Raw genomic sequence first — 22017 nt, forward strand, 5'->3', positions numbered from 1 at the left:
ACATTTCAATCAGCCAGTCAACAAGCATTCATTAAAGGTCTTTTTGCCAGGAATTGTGCTATCCACTTAGGATATAAAGACAAAAATGAAAGAGCCCCTGCCCTCAACAGGTTACATTGTTCTGTTGGAGAAGGTAACATGTACAAGAAATGCAATTTAAAAAAAAAAGGAATTTTTGGAAGGAGGGCATTAGCAACTAAGAGAAATCAGGAAAGGCTCCATGTAAAAGGTGATTTTGGAGTTGTGTTTTGAAGGAAACTAGGGTTTCAGCTGAACCTTACATGATGGGAAGGATGGAAAGAGGTTTAACAGTAGTAAGACAGGGCATTCCAAGTGATAAAACAGTAAGAGCTCCTTCATGATGGTAAAGAGTGAGGCTTATTAAAGGACAATTTGGGATAGAGCATCGGATAGGAGATAAAGCTGAAGAGGGAGGATGGGTGCCATTTTAAAAATAACTTGAATGCCAGCTTGAAGAGCCTTTACACAGCTGTCTCTTCTATATCTGGAATGAATATACTCCTTCCTAAGCTCAACCTTTTAGCAGATAGAGCCCTTGCTTCTTTGAAGACTCAACTTAAGCATGTAGTTCTACAGCAGCAGTCCCCTAATCCTCACCAAGTGCTACTGCAGGGGTGGGGAACCTGAGGCCTCGAGGCCACATGTAACCCTCTAAGTCCTCAAGTGCAGTCAAGTGCTAGGGCTTTGCCCCCTGTAAATCAGTTTTATTTCATTTGTAATATTTTGTATTTCATTATCTACATTTTATTCCCCCTCTCCCACTGTTGCCAAGTGGTTGTAAATGCTTTGAAGGAAGGGACTCTTATGATTTTTTTGTGTTTCAGTGTCCCCAATGTCTAGTGTAGTGCCTGGAATGTATGTAGTTGATTATAACTAAAATGGTAAATGTTTTTTGATAAACTAATGGATGATTTTGTTTGGTAGTTTCTTTGCCCTTGTTCTTAATGCAATGCATACCATTCTAGCTCTGTATGGCTGTATGGGGAAATCATGGTTATTGATGTTTACCATCAACTGGATTCATCTTAACTGGGTCAATCTCAAGTTGAAATTTAGCCTTCCAAGTTCAAAAAGCAATATGCTAACCAAAGTCAGAACACTGAATTAACTAGTGACTAATTAGCCCTGGACTTCAAGTCAGAGGATTTGGGTTCCAGTCCCAGCGCTGCCACTAATTCACTGCACAAATAACTTTCTCTTGTTAGACTTCAGTTTCCTCACTTGTCAAATGAAGGTTTTGAACTTGATGATCTTAGGAGCCTTTCCTACCCTGAGATCCAAAAACCGCATGTAGTCTGTGGATGCATTATTTCCCAACAGATAAGATTTCTTCTCTTCCCTTGACTCCAGAAGAAGCAGCTTAGTTTTCCTTTTCAAGATAAAGCTAACTTGAAGGCCATCTTCTCTTTGCCTCAAAGGAGTTAGTACAAGGCAGGCTTGCCTTATAGACAAGGAAGCCCAATAAAGTAATCTAATTAGGTAACATGAAAGAGCTGTCTTCTAATAAGAGTCATGACCTAACACTGTGACATTGTTTGGGACCAAAAATATCATTGTTTTTCCTCAGTGACAAATTCTGTTAAGCCAGTATAACCAGTTGTAGGAAGAGAGAGGAAAATAGGAGAGAAAAGGATAGAGTCCACCAAACTATGGCACTTCTATAAGAATATTCCTTGTCACAAAGGTTCAGGGAAAGAGTCTTAGACATGAGCTGCAGTTATAGTGATGGTCCATTAGAATTGTGTGGTGCTAGACATGGAAGAACATTTAGTTTGTAGAGCATAGTTTGTCAGAGCAAGAATGGACCTTAGAACATGGAATGTTAGAACTGGAAGGGTTCTTAGAACACAGGCTATCAGAACCAGAAGCTCGCTTAGAATGTAGACTACAGAATGTTGGAGCAAAAGCAGACCATAGGTTACAGAATAGAGAATGTCAGAACAAGAGGACATACAACATCAGACCTGAAAGGGACTTTAGATACTGCCCTAACACTCCCATTTTACAGATGAGGAAACTGAGACCCAGAAAGAGAGACTTCTCACAATGCAAGTTAGTGGCAGAACTGGAACCAGACTCTCCTCCCTCTGATTCTCAGGTTAAAGCCCTTTCCACTCTCCCACAGCTCTGCATCTAGCTGCATTTTGGGGGAAGAGATTCCAAGAATGCTGGCTCGAGATTCCTAGAGGGACTACAAAAGAATGCAGTACTTCATTCATGTTAGGGATGGTAAAATACTATGTGCATTTCTAAGGAACATGATTTCATCAAAGTCTAATTATTGTTTGTTTGTTTTCTTTCTCCCCCCTTTTGGACATTTTCTTCATCTGACTGCCCATCAATATATAGAAGAAATGCATATTCCTACTCCTATTACTTGTAAGTACCTAGCTGGGGCCGGCTTTTCTTCAGCATGCCTTGTGTGGTGCGGCAGGAGCTCCCATCCCCTCCCAACGAGGATTATTTTCCATGTGAACCTGTGTTTTCTTAGGCTGCCAGCAGCTTTCATCGTTTGTCTTGTTTGTTGTTTTTCTTTTACTTTTGAAATACACTTTCATCGTTTATTCCTGCTTTTGTTTCTGCCATCTTAGAGTTAGCTCCCTTTAGAGAGCTCTTTTCTCCGTGACGTACGATGCTGCCTCTCCTCCACAGCAGCATGTGTTATTCTCCACGGCCAGATCCCAGAGTCAGAAAATGTTTCTTCTCCTTATACTGCCCACCCACCCCTGGATATGAAAATGGCAATCATCAACCACCATGTATTATGCAGCCATAGGATCCTTTACTAACAGAACTATATGAAAAGGCCCTTAGCGAGTCAGTCAATAAGAATTTTTAAAGAGCTTATTATATGTCAGTCAGTCAGTAAATATTTATTATGTATGTCCTGTGTGCCAGGCACTGTGATCAGCACTTGGGATACCAAAAAAATTAAAAATATGATTCCTGCCCTCAAGGAGCTTTCATTCTAATGGCAAGACAACATGTAAACAAGTCGACAGTATAGTATACACATAAAGTAGATGAAAGTACTCAGAAGGAAGCAGTTGAAAGGACTGGGAAAGACCTCTCATAGAAGATGGGATTTGAGCTGAGTATCGAAGGAAACCATTGGACAGTTCACCTCCCTCATTTCACGGATGGTGAAGCTGAGATTCAGAGTAGGGAAGAAATTTGACCAAGCTCACCTAACAAGTTAGTGACAGAGATGTAACCTGCAGTTCTTTTCATTTTTCTATCCTGCTTCCCAGAGTCTGTGGAATGTCCAATAGTCATCAAACACCCAGGCTTGCTGAGCCCTGGAAGAATTTGGCATCCAGCTGCTCCTTGACTATTGGAGCCAGTGTCTGAATAAAATAGGATAGAATACCTGACATTTATATGTATGTGTTAAGGTTTGCAGAGTCCTTTACATACACTGTCTCATTTAATCTATCAGCCTATCTGTATCTATCAGCCACATAGGTTTTATTGATTCTATAATACCTACCAATGTCAGAGACAGGCGACACAGATGTTAATGAGGGTCAGTAACATAAAGGATGTCTGCTGTAGGTCTTTTAAAATTTTCTTAGTAATGCTGTGAATTGATAATAGACTGATTTCTTTCATATGCAGTCTAACTTCTTTTAAGCAATGGTCCTGTGGAAGCTAGGAGGTGGAGGGAAACAATGGAATACTGGAAAGAACATTGGATTTCAAGTAGGAGCCAAATCCCAGAACAATCTCTCACTATGTGACTTTGGGCAAGTCCCTCTGACTTTTGGGGCCTTAGTTTTCTCATTTTGAAAATTGAAGGGTTTTAATAGAAAATTTCTAGCTTTTTTCCTAGCTCTAGAATCTTGTCTTTTCCCTCTTCCTATGATCCCTTCCAAAATGGTGGCTGTAAATTGGCCCCCTCTGCTTTTACGAGCTTTCTTCACAGTAGAAATCTCCACGATCATACCTTTGGGAAGCAGGATCATCTCAGACCAACTGGTGGCTTTGGGGTCTACGCTTACAATGCTCAGCTAGGCACAGAACACAGTTCTTCCCAGGAGCTCAGGAGACCTAGTGGTGCCTCATTACAGTGCAGTAGAGGAGGCATACTGAAGTTCGTGAAGTCAAGTCAAGAAGCATTTATTAAGCACCTACTTTTGCCAGACACTGGGATGAGTACTGGGGAAATAAAGGAAGAAAAAGTTCCCTGCCCTCAGGGAGCTCACAATTATTTGGGGAGACAACATGCAAACAATTATGTACTTTACCCACACATACACATACATGCACATATATATACTTATGTATACATACACATTTATACATACATATATAGACACTGTACAAACACAGAGCATAAATTGAAGATAATCTCAGAGGAAAGGCATTAGCATTAACTTCTCTATTAAAATATATTAAGGATAGAAATTCAAATGACAATGAGCTTTAATTTAATTAACTCTAATATTTCACTAAAACACAAAGCCATTGAATTCCAGTAGCATGTCTTTTCCCATCAAATATTTTTGTACTTTTCCTTCTAATTGATGTTGGGTTTCATCTTGGCATTTACATCAGGATTCTTGAAGCTCATATTCTTTCTATAACATCTATTAGTGCCAGAACTTGGAGCCAGTCAGGAAAATCTGGAGAGGATTTTTGAGACTTTGTACCTACAAGATATTCTTTCATGCATACATAGAAATCAACCAACCAAAACAGTCACATAACAGAGATACTGAAAAAGATCACAGCAGGGAAAGAACCCACTGATAGAGTCCTGGAAAGAAAAAGATATTTCAACATGGGAGGGGGAATTAACTGCCCAGATTATGACAGGAATAGATGAATAGTTGAAGACTAGACTAGAAGTTTGGTGACAGAAATACCTGAATAATGCTTTCTGAATTATCTAGCTTAAGTCTAAACATATGCCCCTTATATTATAGCCATAACTCCCTCCTAAGAAGACTCTGCTGTGGTTGGCAGTGAACAGTACTTCCCCCTTGCCTCTTTCCTCAGGCAGAGGATAAAATTATGTATGCTTTCAAGAATCTACATGGGATTCTTTGCCAAGGCCCAGATTTTAACTTATTTCATTGCCTAAAGGATCTTTTCGCCCTGGGGGTTATTTTGCTTTTCCACAAGTAAATAAGAGAAGAGACTTGGCTCTTCAGTGGTCTTGGGTGTCTCTATCACTAAGGGGGTCAGTTATGGAGTTAATTTAGCATAGAAACTCTGGTTTAGTCAGGAATTAGGAAATGGAGTCCAGCAAAGGTGATCAGTAATAAGTCTGGAATCACAGAGCTGGAGGAAACCTTAATGGTTTAGCCTCCCAGCTACCCAGTGGAAGGATCCTGACTGTCCCAACCCCAACATTATCAGTTTCTGTCTGATTACTTCCTGAGATGGAACTCACTACTTTAAGATACAACCTAACTATTGTTGAATAGCTCTAGCTATTAGGAGGGTTTCAAAAAAAACTCACATCCTTAAGTCTTCTTTTTTTTGCTCTCTTTGTCAACCTCCTCCGAATGAGTTCCAATCCATTTAATGTCTCTCCAAAACTGCCATGTAAACCTAGCCATTACCTTCTAGATGGGGTCTGGGGTTGGTGGGATCATTATGTTCTTCCTTTGGGGCTCTGATTTTTTGTCAGTGTAGCCTAAGGTCACAGTAGCTTTTTTGAAATCCACATGACACCGTTGACTCATATTAGCCTGGTAGACTAATAAAGTCCCCAGGTTCTTTTTAAGATGAAGGATTTAACAGACTTAATGTGTGTGGAGAAAAGAAAATTTGCATCTCTCTTATGGCCAGGAGCAGACAAAAGAGGTAGAGTATGAGTGAGACTGAGAAGGTACATTGAAAGTATTGGAATAGATGAGGTTGCCAAAAGAGATGCTACTGAGAAATGAAAAGACAAAGCTTTAAAAAGCAGGACATTATGGTCACATTTGTTTATATCAAGGGAATGGAGGAGAAAGAAAAGTCAGTAATAGAGAAGGTGAAGGAGCCTTCAAAGATGAAGCAGAGGAGCCATGAGAGAGCAGTCACAGAAGTCATGGGAAGAGAGAATATTAAGAAGGTCAGGGGAGAAGGGAGCATAATTGGTGGCACAGAGTCCTGGAGTCAGGAGGACCTGAGTTCCAATCTAGTCTCAGGCACTTACTAGCTGTATGACCCTGGGCAAGTCACTTAACCTCAATTGCATTAAAAATAAAAGGAAAGTAAAGAAAGAAGGGACATTGAAAAGTGTCAGATGCAGAAAACTCAAGAAGGCTGAATACTGAGAAAAGATCATCTGACTTAGTAGGAGATCATTAGTGACCTCAGTGGCAGCAATTTCCACCGAGAGCAATGAGTAGGAAACCAAATAGATGGAGGAGAGGGAGAGTTTGAGTGGTGGGGTGCTGAAGAAGTGGAGGCTATGGGGTTTGGCTGTGATCACATGGGAGATAAGAGACAGGACAGTAACTTTAGAGGGTGGCAGAATTAAGAGAAAGGTTCTGTTTTTAGGATAGAAGAAACCTGGGTGTGTCTATAGTCAAATAGGAAGGGAGAGAATGAAGTCAAGTCAAATCAATATACATATATTAAGCACCTGTACCCGTCAATCATACGAGCATTTATTAAGCTCCTACTATGTGCTAAGCACTGAGGAGGGGTGAGGCATAAAGGAAGGTGATGATGGCCCCAGCTTTCAAGGAGCTCATGGTATAATGGGGCAAAAAACATGCAAGCAACTGTATTAAAACAAATTATACACTAAATTAGAGATATTTTCAGAGGGAAAGGCTCTAACATTAAGGAGAGAAACCTGGAGAAAAAAATTAATCGATGGGATAAGGATCCAGAAGCAATAGATAGGAATCAAGCTCATAAGTAGGTCTGTCCTTACCAAGGAAGAAAGACAATTCTTCCTCTAAGATAAGAGGAAAGAGAGAATAGATGAGAAGGCATAATAACTCATATTTATATGTACATTGAGCTTTTCTCAAGATATATATATGTATATATATATACACATACATAAACATATATAAAATCTCATTTTATCCTCACACAAGCTATGTGAGGTAGTTGCTAACATTATCCCCATTTTATAGATGACAAGACTGAGGCTGAGAGAGGGGTGAAATGCCTTGCCTGGGGTCACAAAGCTAGTAATTGACTAAGATGGGATCCAAACCTAGATCCAGAACTCTATTATTAACAGCATCAACAACAATAATGGGAGTACAAAAGGCGAGCATATATTCTGATACTAGTATTCAGTTACACAGATAGCAATCATTTTCTCTATCTTCTCAATAGTCCATGATCCTGTGATCTTTCCTTGAACCCTCCCTTCTCTTGGCCAGAGATTCTTCGGTTCCTTCAGCCAGCCTCTCTGAGCATTGAACTCGAGGGTCATAACCATCCAGGCTGTTCTCTTCCCTGTGATCTTCTGGTTATCAAATTCCTGCTCTGACTATACCTTCTTGTTCCTGGATGCTGTACCTCTGCTGTGTCCCCTAAAACTACCTTAGCTTTATTAAATCCCATATTACTGGGGAGCCTAAAAGCTTGGAAACCCCTGATTTAGACCAACCCTGCTATTTTAAACAAGAAGAAATAAAGGAATCAAATGACTTGGCCAAACTCAGGTATTGAGTTAATGGCAGAAAATGGACTGGAACTGAGGACTCTAGAACTAGGGGACTAGATCCCATCCTCCTTCTCTTGGGACCATGTCATATAACATCCCACCTCACAGTATTGGAAAGCCCCTTTTCTGGTGCATTTCCCTTCTATTTTCTATAGTAAAGAAACAATGAAAAGTTCCAGTTCGTACTTTCAAAAAGTAGATTAAGAGAAACCATGTAACCATAGGTTGATTTAGCTCAAGTCATGTAACTGTTCCAGTAATTGCTTGAAGCAAAGACGTTTTAGTTCAGTGCTACTCGAAAAAGCAGTAGGGGGGAGGGGATTACCCACCGTCCTGCAAGAGCAGGGATGTGCTTCCCTTCCTTTCAGCAGATGCCTGATCTAAGCATCAGAGAATTCAGGGACTGGAGGAAACCCTGAAAGGCCATCAAAACCATCCCCATAATTTTCAGTCGATACACAATGAACTAAGCTAGAGTAAGACTTGTCTAGTCATTCTTGCCTAAGGGTCTCTATTGCTATTCATCCACTGTACTTTTTACCCCCATATTGTTTCTTCTTCTTCTCCTCCCCCTCCTCCTCCATCATGCTTCGTTCTGTCCCCATCTGTATAATCATGGCTTTTGAGAGTTGAAGAGGATGTCAGTGGCTAGATAGTTCAAACCATAAACATCTCAAAAAAGAAAAATCCCCACTATGACATAGCTGACACAAAGTCATCCAACTCCTGCTTGTAGACCTCCAAGGAAGGGGAGCCCACCACCTCTGATTGCAGCCTATTCCACTTTGGGAGAGGCCTAATTGTTAGGAAGTTTTCCTGGACATCAATCCCAGATCAATCTCTTTGCAGCTTCTACGTATTGGTCCTGGTTCTACCCTCTGGGGCTGAGCAGAAGACTGTACTCCACATGTCAGCTCTTCAGACATTCAAAAATACCTCCACTTTCTGTCTTTTCCTAGGCTGCTGCTACTGTTGTTGTCATTTTAGTTGTATCCAACGCTACATCATCCCATTTGGAGGGTTTTCTTGGAAAAGATACTGGAGTGATTTGCCATTTCCTTTTTCAGCTCATTTTACATGTGTGAAGCTGAGGGAAACAGGGTTAGATGACTTGCCCAGGGTCACACAGCTAGTAAGTGTCTAAGGCTGAATTTGAACTGATACAGATGTCTTCCAGATTCCAAGCTCAGTGCCACCTACCAAATCCTTCAACTGATCATTGTACCTGCACTTTCCCAAGCTTAACTCAAATGCCTCTTCTTTCGCCAAGCTGTCCTTGACTACCATCACCTCCTTCCCCTATGAAAATGATTTCTCCTTGCTTTGAACTCGTCGCATTATGCACTTTCCTCATGCAACTGCCATATTTTAGGGAATGCAGTATAGTACATGATGGGTATAGTACTGGCTCTGGAATGGAGTCAGAGGGCCTGGCCTCAAACCCTGCCTCTGGTACTCACTACTAAAATGACCTTTGGGAAGTCACTTAGCCTCTCTGATCCTCAGTTTCCTCACCTATAAAATAGGGAATGTTGGATTGGATGGCCTCTGAGGCAATTTCTAGCTCTAGACCTAGGATTCTACCTTGTATTTAAAGTTCCTCATCCTTACTCATGATTTGTCTCTCTTGCAGTTGTAGGTTTTCTGAGTGCAGGGACCATGCATTATGAAGACAGTGTCATATAACAAGCAGACTATTTCATCTGATGTCAGTAGAAATTAATCTGGATTCTGGTAGTGTCATTTACTAGCTACACGGCCTTCAACAAATTGTTTAATTTCTCTGAGGCTCATACTCCTCGTTTGTAAAAAGAGATGTTATGATCCTGGAAATGCCTATTCACTGGGTTAGTATGGGAAGACTCCTTCTAAAAGTAAAGTTCTTTAAAGATGTGAGCTTTCATTGTTTACCTACGCATCCTCTCTATGGTAAACAAAGGACCTTATCCTTAAGATGTGCATGCTGCTGATAGACTGGGAGAAGAATCAGACATGGTAGCTTAAGGGATGCCATCACACTCTGGGACAGTGCTAATTATTTCCTTACAACAGGTCTGAATTTAACTTTTTGGAATTTCCACCTGTTGCTATTCATTCTGTCTTCTGGGACCAAGCAAAATAAGTCTAATATCTCTTCCACACTACATCCATAGAGCCATTTTAGCTTTAGTGGGATGAGCACAGGACTTGGAATGAGCAGACCTGGGTTCAAGTTCCTGTTCTACCATTTATTATCTATGTGACCTTGGGCAAGTCAATTCACCTGATTTTCAGGGGTTTTTTAAATTTCTTAATTTTAAAATGAGAGTTTTAGGATAGATGGTGTTTAAAGACTTTCTCAGTTGTCCATCTCTAATCTTATGATCTTTCAAATATATATACATATGCACATGTGCATATGTATATATACACATATATCACATCCATTATTTATACATATCACGTATATATTATATCATATATCTATATATCTATGTCTATACACACACATACACATATCTGTCTCACATACTTTTCATCCAAATTTTCTTCTGTCTGGTCCAAACAACTTCAGTTCCTTCAAAAAAGTCTTTCTATGTCATTGACTCAAGTCCCTTTTCCAGCGTGGCCAAGCTCTGCCTAATCTTGAGATTTTCAATTTCCTTCCTAAAATGTGGTACCCTGAATTTGCTGCAATACTGCATAGGTGATCTGACTATACCCCCTCATTTCTGGAGGCTTTAATTTTCTTAAGGTGCCCTAAGGCTACAGTAGGAGCTTTCCTGACCACCATATCAAGTTGTCTCTCATTGAGCTTCTAGTCCAATAATCCCCCAGAACTTCCCCCAGACAAACTACTCCCTGTCTACATCTTCTTCATCTTGTACTGATTATTTGTGCACAAGGATGTGTCTTACATTTACTAATATTAAAATTCCTTTATTCTATCCAGTCCAGTGTCCTAGGCTATCAGGATCTTTCTCAATGTAGATAGTCATCCATGATATTAGCCATCACTCCCAACTTTGAGTCATGAGTTATGAAAAATATGCCATCTATGCTCACATTCAGATTTTCTGTACAATATTCAACAACACAGGGCCAAGGGCAAATCTCTGAACTCTCCACAGGGGACTTCCTTCTAAACTGACATAAGATCATCAAATTATTCTCCCATGTGCGCTACCAGCATAGTTTATGCATGAAAAAAAAAATAGAAAAAGGACCTGAATTGAAATTGAGAACTCTAAAGAAAACCCATTTGCACAAGACCAGAATTATGTTTTCTTAAATGGAATGGTCCAGGATGTATGTCCTACTACATGCTACTAGAGCAACCCCCCCAAAAAAACTAAACCATCCTTGTTTCTCATAAGATTATGAATGGCCGTGGGTGCTAACGTCAGTGAACCTAGAGTTGTATATTGACTTTTCTCCAGTAATAAGCAAACACACTAGCATTCTTGTCTCTACTGCTTGTAAGCCTGATCTTCTTATTCATCCTTGCTATTCCAGAGTTACAAGGACCTTTTATATTCAGGGTGGAGCTGGAGGCTAAGGGTATTTGCCAACTCTTTTTGGAGTGTTGGTGAGCACAATATTGTACATAGACTTTGAGTGTCATGTTTGACATATGGACTTACTAATCCAACATCCTCATAATAGTATAGTTTAGTGGAAAGAGAAATGACTCTGTGAGTGGTGGTTCTGCTGCTTATTAGATATGTGATGTCAGATAAGTCATTTAACTTCTCTGGGCCTTGGTTTCCTCACTGGTAAACATACAGTTGGACTTCTTGTTCAGTAGTTTCAGTAATGTCCGATTCTTTGTGACCCTATTTGGGGTTTTCATGGCAAAGATACTGGAGTGCTTTGCTATGTTCTTCTCCAGCTCATTCTACAGAAAAGGAAACTGAAGCAAATAGGGTTAAGTGACTTGCCCAGGATCACACAGCTAATAAGTGTCCCAGGCCAGATTTGAACTCAGGCAGATGAGTTTTCCCAACTTCAGACTAGGTACCCTGTGCATTATGGAGCCACCTGGATGGGGTAGCTGGCCTATGATGTCCCTTCCAGCTCTAAACCCAGTGTCTTTCAAGACTCACAGTGTCCTTTGATTTGTGTCTTCTACATTTTAACAAAATGGCGCCTGAGGCTGCATCTGTCTGTGTGTTATATATTGAAAATGGCCCAGGACTTAGAATCAGGAACCTGGAGACAGGGGTTCAAATCCTAGCCTGAACATTTCCTAGCCATGTGACCTTGAAAAAGCCTGACCTTCAACTTCTCAATATACGAAATGGAGATAATAATAGTTTATTCTATGACCCACTCCACAGAGTTTTGAGGAAAGTACTTTGTAAAATTAAAGCTCTGAGGAGATGTGAGCTGTCATTTTTATTTCTCTGTACGTGAGTGAAGGCTGAATCTGTTTCGCCATGGGTTTGTTTCTTTGTCCCTTGATTTATATTGTTTTATTTTCAAGGAATACGTTAGCATCCATTTTCATTTCCTGTGGCGTCTGGAGATAGCAGGCATCCTAGATCACCTGCTTTGTGTGGTTTTATTGGGGTTTTAGGCTTAGAAACTTCACATCAATCCTTGTGTATCACAATTATAAATGCTTAAAGTTAATGAACGCCGTCATGGCCCAATAAATAGAAATGTATCCAGCTGGAGAACAGTAGGTATGGCAAGATCTGAGGAAAGAAAACACAATGAAATGGATGGTTTCTTTGTTTTACTTTATTGAATTAGAGAAAAAGCACATCACTCATGAATAGCAAGTAAGGCGTATCTATAAGTCAGTGTGGTTCTGTCACGTTAATTAGGAAAAATAAAAATAAATTTGTCCCCTCAGAAGGTGATACATTTTACTTAAACTGTAGAATGATTTTTATGATTAAGTTGTACAGCAGATTTTCCCCACAAAGAACTAGTACTGTTTGGTTTCCCATGATTTTAAGAAACTTTTTTGTAAAGCACGAGGACTTTAAAGAATGCTTCATCTTCCACACAGCTGCCAAATCGATATTTCTAAAAAGCAGATCTGACCAGCTCACACCTGCCCCCCATCACTCAAAAATCTTCACTAGCTCCTTAAGCCTCTAGAATAAAAACAAAACCCTCAGCCTCACACTCAGAGACCCTCACAATCTGGTTCCCTGTGCCTTTCCAGCCTTCTCTCTTATTACTTCCTTTCACACACTCTCCATTCTGTTTGAATTGGCCAGCAAACTTGTGCCTATACGTGACATTTCATCTCCCACTTTTGTATAAGTAGCTGTGATATCTGGAATATGCTTCCTTCTTATCCTTGTCTCATAGAGCCCCTTGGTTGTTGTTTGCCATTCAGTTGTGTTAGTCATGTCTGACTCTTTCTGACCCCATTTGGGGTTTTCTTGGCAAAGATTCTAGAGTGGTTTGCCATTTCCTTCTCCAGCTCATTTTACAGATGGAAAAACTGAGGCATACAAGATTAAGTGATTTGCCCAGGGTTGCATACTAATAAGCTTTGGATTTGAACTCAGGCCTTCCTGACTCCAGGCACTGGACCCTATCCACTGAAACACCTAGCTGCCACCTAATTTCCTTCAAAGCACAGATCAGATGTCTCTTTCTCTAAGAGGCTTTGGCTAGCCTACCTCCTCCTCTAATTATGAGTGTTGTCTCCACCTTGAAATTACTTTTCATATATCTTATATTTACTTGTGTACACACACTATGCCTCCTTCCCCTCCTTGGCCAGTAAAATATGTCCCTTGGAAGCAGGTCCTGTTTCCTTGTTTTATGTTTGGGTCCCTGTAATGTAATACCAAGCAAAGGCAACTTCCCAGGTTCAAAATACCAGCATAGGTGCTCTCTATTTTATTCAGTAACAAACCCAGAACAGAGAAGATCAAAACATGACATCATTCAAAATACAGCATTTACTAAGTGTGATTAAATCATCTCCAAGGCCTACCCCACCCCAGGACTTTCCAATCATTCAATCAATTACAAAGTCTCTGTTCCAAATACTTCTCCACCCCTAGGCTATACCTTAATTAAGTCCACCACAAAGCCCCTCTTCTCAAATGGAGATTAGTTTCCAAACATAAGTAAAATACATTCATTTGCTCAACCATAGAACACAAAAAGGTCAAAAGTTCCCCACCCCTAGGATCACAATTGAATCTACCCCAGAGTTACATCAAGTTTAAACACAGCACTTAATACCCAAATGGAGGTCTTTTCTTCATCTTGACACGAGGCAAGTTCTCAGCAATCTTAGTTCCTGGGGAGACAAGGCTTAGCAAGGCCATAAGATACATTGCCAGTCCCTTCATGAATTTATCCTCTGTCTGTAGAACAGTCCTAGAACCCCTGAACACATTAGCAAAGCCCTCTCCCAGGATTTCTGTAAACATACAACAAGAAAATCCTTCTTCAGGGCTCCTGAACCAACAGAAAGGCTCCCAGACCCCTGCAACAACAGTACTGTCCCTCACCAGTGGACAGTATTCATTCTGTCTGCAGGACAGTCTCCAGACCCCTGCAACAACAGTACTGTCCCTCACCAGTGGACAGTATTCACTCTCTGTCTGCAGGACAGTCGCAGGCCTTCTTAGCGAACAGCCAGGTTCCAGGACTTCTTCAACAAAAGGACAGTCTTTCACCAGTGAACAAATCTGGCAAAATAACATCAAAACAGACAGACAAAGTACCAGCAAAACAGCCATGTCTCCTCAGTCCTTGGCAGCTCAGGGGGCAGGTCTCAAAAGTCCAGGGCAATTCAAAGCGGCCACCAGCAATCTCTTAGTCTCTCTCCACGAGGTGCTGCTTCCAAAAAGAACTTCCGCCTCTCTCTAGTGTCTCTCCAAATCTACGTCACCAGCTCCTCCCAGTCAGGACTTTCTTTTCACATCAAAAAGTCCATCCCACAGGTGGGATTAACAAGCTCTGGGTTTTAATACAATCAATTTGAAAACCAAGCCCAATACAGGGGAATCTCCACATTCCATTACTATCACAGTCCCCTGGCTCAGCCCAGTGTTTTACACACGATAGACAATTTAGTGGGTGTTTGTAGAATCAGATAATTGTCAGGGTGAGCAGACACACAAACCACTTGAGCCTTTGTGCTATGGCAGAGGTTGAAGTTATAGTAAAAAATGGCCAGAGCAGGAGAGGAGCTGATGAGACAGTCTCCCCATTTCCTGCAGCTGTTTTATACCTTCATCTTTGGAGCCTTTGTAGGAGAGGGGCCCCTAAGTGAGGTCTGCCCTTCTGCACCCTGCCCTCCCCAGGGAAAGGGAGATTAGAGTCAGGCCTTTTTACACACCAGCAGTCCACAGGGAGCCTTCCCTTGGCCACTGTCAGAAGTGTCTAATATCATTGCTCCTGGCAGTGCCTCCAACAGTCCAACCAAACGCTGACTTCCAAGAAAAAGCACAATCTGCCAAACCTTCCCAAACTGGAATTGGCTATTGTTAGGTATGTTGTCATATATTCTCTCGGGATGGTTAAAAATAGTGTGTGTGTGTGTGTGTGTGTGTGTGTGTGTGTGTGTTGTTCCTGAGCATTCCCACTGGCTTCAATAGGAGGAACAAATTTAGTTAATCACATTAATAATAATATTGATCCTTTAATATGTGTGTATATGTAGCATACTTCCCTTTTAAAAACATTTTCACGGAAGTTGAAATGTAGAACTAGAGAGGATAACCCTGAATTTTACATAGGAGGAAACCAAAGCCCAAATGGTGCCATGATTTGTCAGTGTTCACACAGAGAAGAAATAGTGGAAACAGAATTAGCCACTAGGTGGCACAGTGCATAGTGCTCTGGCCCCAGAGCCCAGAGGACCTGGGTTCAAATTTGACCTCAAACACTTGCTAGCTGTGTGACCCTGGGCAAGTCACTTTACCCTCTTTAACTCAATTTCCTCACATGTAAAATGGGACTAATAGAAACACTTGCTTCACCAGATTTCTGGGAAAATCAAATGACATCATATCTCAAAGTACTTTATAAGTGCTGTTGCTGTTGTTTGGTCGTGTCTGACTCTTTGTGACCCTGTGGACCATAGCACTTTAATACTGTCCATGGGGTTTTCTTGGCAAAGATTCTAGAGTAGTTTGCTATTTCCTTCTCTAGTGTATTAAGGTAAACAGAGATTAAGTGACTTGCCCAGGGTCACACAGCTAGTAAGTCTCTGAGGCTGGACTTGAACCCAGGTCTTTCTGACTCCAGGCCCCATGCTCTAGCTACTGTTTCACCTAACTGCCTCCTTGAGTGCTCATTATTATTGTTAACTCCAGTCCTCTGACTCTATATCCAATGTCGTTTCTATAATACCATTTTTATTAAGCCCTTAGGATGAGCTTGGAGTTATTCAGCAAGGTAATATATTTTCAAAGTAATATCACCCACTCTCCTTTATTCATTCCCAAGCAGATTATCCACAGCAAACCTGGACCACCTCCCCCACCATTCTAGATAGTTCTCAGTGCTAAGCAAGAAGGAGGAGGTGATAACATAGTGAAGGAAACAATGGGCTGAATCTAATAAGATAAAACTTAATAAGTATATATTTCTGTGTTTGCATTCAAAGCAGCATACCTCTAAGTAAAAGATTGGAAAAGCTTGGGTATGCAATTTATATGAAAAAAAAAAGCTAATAGCAGGGGCACATGAGGGAAAAACAGTGGATTGCTAGTCAAAGGATCTGGGTTCAAATTACTGCACTGCCACTTACTATGTAGGTGACCTTGGACAAGTCATTTAACATCTCTAGGCATCAGTTTCCTCATCTTTGAAATGAGAAAGCTAAGTTAAATGGTCTTTAAGTTTTCTTCTGATCTAAACCTACAATCTAAGGCTTTTAGTGGCCATAAGTCAGTAGTAAACGCAGTGATACTAAGAATTTCCAGGATGCCTTGGAGAGGCATAGCATACAGAGGTGGTCTGGGTTCATTCTTCTGGTCTCTGCCCTGTTTGCACCCCCTCTAGAGCACAGCATCCATTTTCAGAAGCTGACCTTTAGCCTGTAACCAGCATGAGGGCACACGAGGATCACAGGGAAGAAATGAGGCTGTTTAATTTGGAAAGAGAATCCTTAAAAGAAACTCTACGTACATGAAGGACCTGTGATGTGAAAGGGGGATCGAAAAAGGAGATTGGGGCGGGGGGGGAGCGGCCAGGTAGCACAGCGAGTAAGAGCACTGGCTCCAGTGTCGGTATGACCTGGGGATGGAATCCAGGCTCAGACACTTAGTACCCACCCAGAAACACCTGGCCGTGTAACCTTGAGCAAGTTACTTAACCCCAATTGCTTAAAAAAAAAAAAAAAAGGAGATGAGCAAATTTACCTCCCTCCTGTATCAGCAAGCACCCTAGCATACCCAGGATAGCTGCTAGCACAGGTTCTTAGATTTGCTTTTATAAAGGAAAGCAACTCAAAATGGGTTAATAATCTTACTTTAATCAAACATATGTCATTTACCTAGTTCAGAAGGGAAAAGGTCAGCACCCTGAACTTCAGTGAATACAAACAGAGGTTACAAGCAGACAAAAAATACAGAGAAACATATCAGCAGACAGGGCTTCCAACTGCCTGACCATTACGTCCATACCTAGTCAGTTACCAGAGAGGAAAGCACCAATATCTGGGTTTTCAAAGCCAGGGGGGCTCAACGGCTGCCCAGAATCTCGTCTGGCCAAATCACACAACTCTTCCCAAAGTTAGCCCCAAAGCAAAACCTCACATCAAGGTATATATAGCCTTCTCCTGGCTCAGAGAATGTCACAACCCTGTTGACCCACTACCCAGTCACAAAGTATCGAGTTGTGGGCATTTCTGAAAAACAAGCCTCCCGCCACAGGTTCCATGTGACTACATTCAGCCTATTAAGGGGCAGAGTATATTTTCAAATCAGGGAAGATTCTCAGAGTCACTTAAGCCTATCAAAGGGTCAAGGGGCAAGGAAGATCTTCAGATTTCCCTTCCCATAACACCTCCCTTGGTCAGGTGGGGGACTATGGACGTGAGACATTGAATATACTGTCAAATTTAGTCGTGGTGTTGGTTAGTTTAGGGGAAGTACTGTTTTTTCTTTTTTTTTCCTCTCTCTTTTCTATCTTTGTTATAAGAGATGGCTCTTTGGGTAGGGTAAGAAGGAGAGATATATTTTGAAATAAGGGTGATATAAAAATAAAACCATCAGTAAAATATTAATTTTAATTTGTATAATATGCCAGGGCAATCATGTGCTTAGGTTTATCCAGAGCTAGAAGTGATAATAACTTTGTTGTTGTTGAATCTTTTAAGTCATGTCTGACTCTTCACGACCCCATTCAGGTTTTTCTTGGCAAAGATACTGGAGTGGCTTGTATTTCATTCTCTAACTCATTTTATAGATGAGGAAACTGAAGCAAACAGGGTTAAATGACTTGCCCAGGGTCATACAACAAGTAAGTTTCTGAGGCTGAATTTGAACTCACATCTTCCTGACTTCCAGCCTAGCATTATCCACTGTGCCCCCTAACTGCCCACAGTAATATATATATATATAGCACTTGTTTAAGGTTTTCAAAATGCTGTACAGATGTTATCTCCTTTGAGCTTCATAACAACCCTGTAAAGTAGGTACTATTATATTCCCCATTTAACAAATAAGGAAACTGAGTCTGAGAGAAGTGAAATGCCTTGCCCAGAACCACATGATTAATGTCTGAGGCAGCATTTGAACTCAGGTCTTCCTGCTTCCACGTCCTGTGCTTATCATCTCTGCCACCCAGCTGCCATCTCTAAAAAAAGGAATTCAACTAGAAGTCCTCTGAAGTCCCTTCCAATTTTAACCTATAACCCCATAATGAGACAAACCTTGCCAGTCTGTGATGTCACGATTTCACCTAAGCAACCATAAGCAGTACCTCCTGATGCTACTTTGTTAAGCAGTTGATTCTTGCCTGAATATTCATTCATTTCTTCCAATTTGTATGTTGTTTATGCTTGACTATTTGCCATTTGGTTGTCTTGGCAAACCCACTTACCAACAGATGGTCATCTTGGAAACTGATAAGGAAGAATTTCTAGTGAATGATACATAAAGGAACAGGCTATTTGACCTACAAGGAAACTTGAAGGCCAAGTGAGATCTAAGCTCAGCCTTGTGGAAAGCCATGCCAAGAGATGGGAACTGACTTACCTGAGGTCACCCTAAGAGTTAGTGACTAAGGCAGGATGAAAGCACATGTATGCTGGCTCCCAGGATTCCCAAGGTACCCTCTGTATCAGTCCTTAAATATATCTAAGGAGAAAGTCTCAGAAACAACATTGTTTACAGCTTACATGAGTCTGCATTAAAATGCACCCACAGACACAAACACACTCAAAATGTCTTAGAACATAGCTATCATGATAGTTGTTTAAATAAGCAAAAGTACTCTAGGGTATTTCTTTCTTTCCTTTGTTTTCAGTGATAATGGAATCTTGTTGGATTCATGGGGCTTCTTTTATGCCAGCTAGGAAGTCCCTGAATATCAGGGTTGAGGAGCCCTAGACTGGAGGCAGAGCCCGAGAAGGCATTAACAGAGCTAGAAGAGGCCTTAGCACATAGAATGTCAGAACTCGGAGATACTGCACAGTGGCTTACATTGATAGAGCTAAAGGCAAGCAAAGTGCTTTAAATACGTTAGAGCAGTTTGTTCTCTTAACACCCTTATTAGATAGGTGCTATTACTTAGTTCCATTTTACAGATGAGGAAACTGAGCTTTAGAGAGATGAGGTGACACTAGTCACCTAATGACTGTATGGCTAGTAAGAGTATGAGCCCAGATTTTAACCCTTTTTTCTCAACTTTAAGGCCAGTGCTCAATCTCCTTTGAAAAAAATCTCATTAAAAAAAATGCAGCTAGGTGGCACAGCAAATAAGGCACCCATCCTGGAGTCAGGAGGACTTGAGTTCAAATGTGACCTCAGACACTTGACACTTACTAGTTGTGTGACCTTGGGCAAGTCACTTAACCCCAATTGCCTTGCCTTCCGCCCTCCAAAAAAAAAAAAAAAGGCCAACCTCACATTGGCCTTCTCAGAACACAAGGGTGCCAGATCTGTCAGGGGTCTTAGAGATGATCAGGTTCAAATTCTGTTGTATAGAGCAAGAGAGTGAGGCCAAAAGCAGTGCAGTACTATGGAATGAATGTTGAACTTCAAATCAAAGGACTTAAGAATGAATTCTAGCTCTACCATTAATTATCTAGGTAACCTTGATCAAGACACATGCTTCCCTGGGCCTCAGTTTCCCCCTCATAAAATCAGAATGTTGTCCTACATGACCACTAGCATTCTTTCCAACATTAGCTCTCTGACCCAGTGATCCCAGATATGCCCAGTCACATACCCAGTTAGTAAGAGGGCCAGGACTGGAGTCCTGTTCCCCACCTACCCAGCTCATAGCTTTTTTGATTATACCATGGCCATCAGACAAGCAAATCTCACTTGTTGTCAGGAGAATGGTAGAACCGCATCCCTCCCTCCCCACAAACATCAGGCAGATTCCCTTATGGAAAAACGTGGGCAAGGGTTACATCCGATATTCAAGTGTGAGTGGACTCTGAGCTGTGTTCATGGAGGGAGTACCACATTAGTGAGGTCACAGATGCACAGTGGCAGTGGACTATAGCTCTGGACACAGCTTGTTTTAGCATATGTTAGTTTATGCTTGGACATGAAAATCCATTCTTTTCTAAGTGAGGCCAGTGACCCTGCCCTGCTGGACTCTAGTCATGACCATCTCCCCTCTCATTCACAAAGGAAGCAACCAGGTCTAAGGGAATTGTTGCCTTCTCTGCATTCATGTATCACATGTGATCATTGTGCAAAGCTTAAGCATCAGAACATTTCTGTTTATTCTTCTTTGCCGCAGGTACCTCCTTGCAGCCTGGGAACTGTGAGGATCAATTGTAAATGCTTCTATTTTCAGCAGAAAGAGCAGCCACTGGCTGTTTCTTTCTGACATAGCCTCTTACAGCCAAAGTTGCACATCCATTAATTCATCCTTAATGACATTTGGACATTTCAATCAGTTCATCAGATGTTCCTCTTATGAGACTCTTCTGCCAGTGCCTGTCCAGTCCAGGGTTGTTTGAGGTACATAATGTATGAGACAGACAGCTTTTCCCTGTGTCTTCTGACAGGCATCCTGGTTCCATGCAGGTTACACATTCTCAGTAGCCCATGGCTGGCCAGTGATTGACACCAATGCTTTCATTGTATTTGCATCTGGGTATTCCAGCTGTTATATTTACGGGAGACTGGTCAGTGAGGAAAACATGAGCCCTGTCACTGTTGAGATGTATTTGTGGCTTGGAAATGATTTTTCAAATGTGCAGTTTGAGACAGAGAAAGAAGAATGTTCTCAAATGCATCCAAAGACTTTTGGGTCTAAAAAATGGATGTCTCACTTTAGATGGGAATCACAATCCACACCCTTGGCAGAGCTAGAGACTGGGCTAATTGAAAGGTAATATAGTTCCATGGGAGGAGCACTGGATTTCAAATAAATCAACTTGTGTTTGAGATAACAGCAGCAATAGCATTTATTAATGATATTAATGTAGCATTTATCGAATATCAAAATTTGCAAAGCTCTTTACTTATGTTCCTTCATTTGAGCCTCACAACAATCCCGTGGGGTAGGTGCTATTATTATCCGCATTTTACAAAATGTGTAGGCAACATCCCAACTCTGCCATTTGTTAACGGTTTTATAGTGGGCTCCTTGTGAGCCTCAGTTTCCTTATGACTTTACAAGTGCATTTTATGGGGTATAATAATACCTAGCCCACAGAATTGTTGTGGGGGAAGCTCTTTTTAATGTTCAAGTGCAATAGAAATGTCAATCATGATTATGATTGTTGGTTTGTAGAGGGAAAACAAGCTCTGGAGGTGAAGAGGACCTTAGGAGTCATCTGGTCCGATCTCATTTTAAAGATGATGGGGACCAGGGAGGTTGAGTAATTTGCCCAAAACCACATAGGTAATAAGTGGTAGAGCTAAGATTTTAACCTAGGGCCTCTGACTCCATATCCAGTACCTTGACCACTGCACCACACTGCCTCTTGTGTGATTGGGCCTGGACAGTGGAGATGAGAAGACCAAAATGATACATTTGTGCAACTAGCCAAATGTTAGCCTTTGCTAATTTTTTTTTACTAGAATAAGAGAAGAGGATCAGGAAGACTGTGATAGAGAAAATTGTGTGTGTATGTTTTTATGCATGTGTATTCATGAGTGTAAGTATTATACCTATGGATTATGTGTATTCTGCAGTCTCAATCTACAGACTGTTATTATTGTTTCAGTCATATCCAACTCTCTGTGACCCGTTTTGGGGTTTTC

The 22017-nt window shown here is 41.1% G+C and overlaps 1 protein-coding gene across 3 annotated transcripts in view; it reads left to right on the forward strand.

The window, feature by feature from the left end:
- The window catches only part of PTPRT (protein tyrosine phosphatase receptor type T), a 1346273-nt gene that overhangs the window by 1168123 nt on the left and 156133 nt on the right, over positions 1–22017 (forward strand). For 2 of the 3 annotated variants that reach the window (XM_069077714.1, XM_069077712.1), the window contains one exon: positions 2371–2400. The exons of the other annotated variant lie outside the window; for it this stretch is intronic. In XM_069077714.1, coding sequence (XP_068933815.1) covers positions 2371–2400 — 30 coding nt within the window. The remainder of the gene's footprint in view (positions 1–2370; positions 2401–22017) is intronic. 3 annotated transcript variants of the gene reach the window in all.

Source organism: Petaurus breviceps, unplaced genomic scaffold (assembly GCF_028583685.1).
Source record: "Petaurus breviceps papuanus isolate PSGF00001 unplaced genomic scaffold, PetGlider_PUasm1.0 90994, whole genome shotgun sequence".
Lineage (NCBI taxonomy): Eukaryota > Metazoa > Chordata > Mammalia > Diprotodontia > Petauridae > Petaurus > Petaurus breviceps.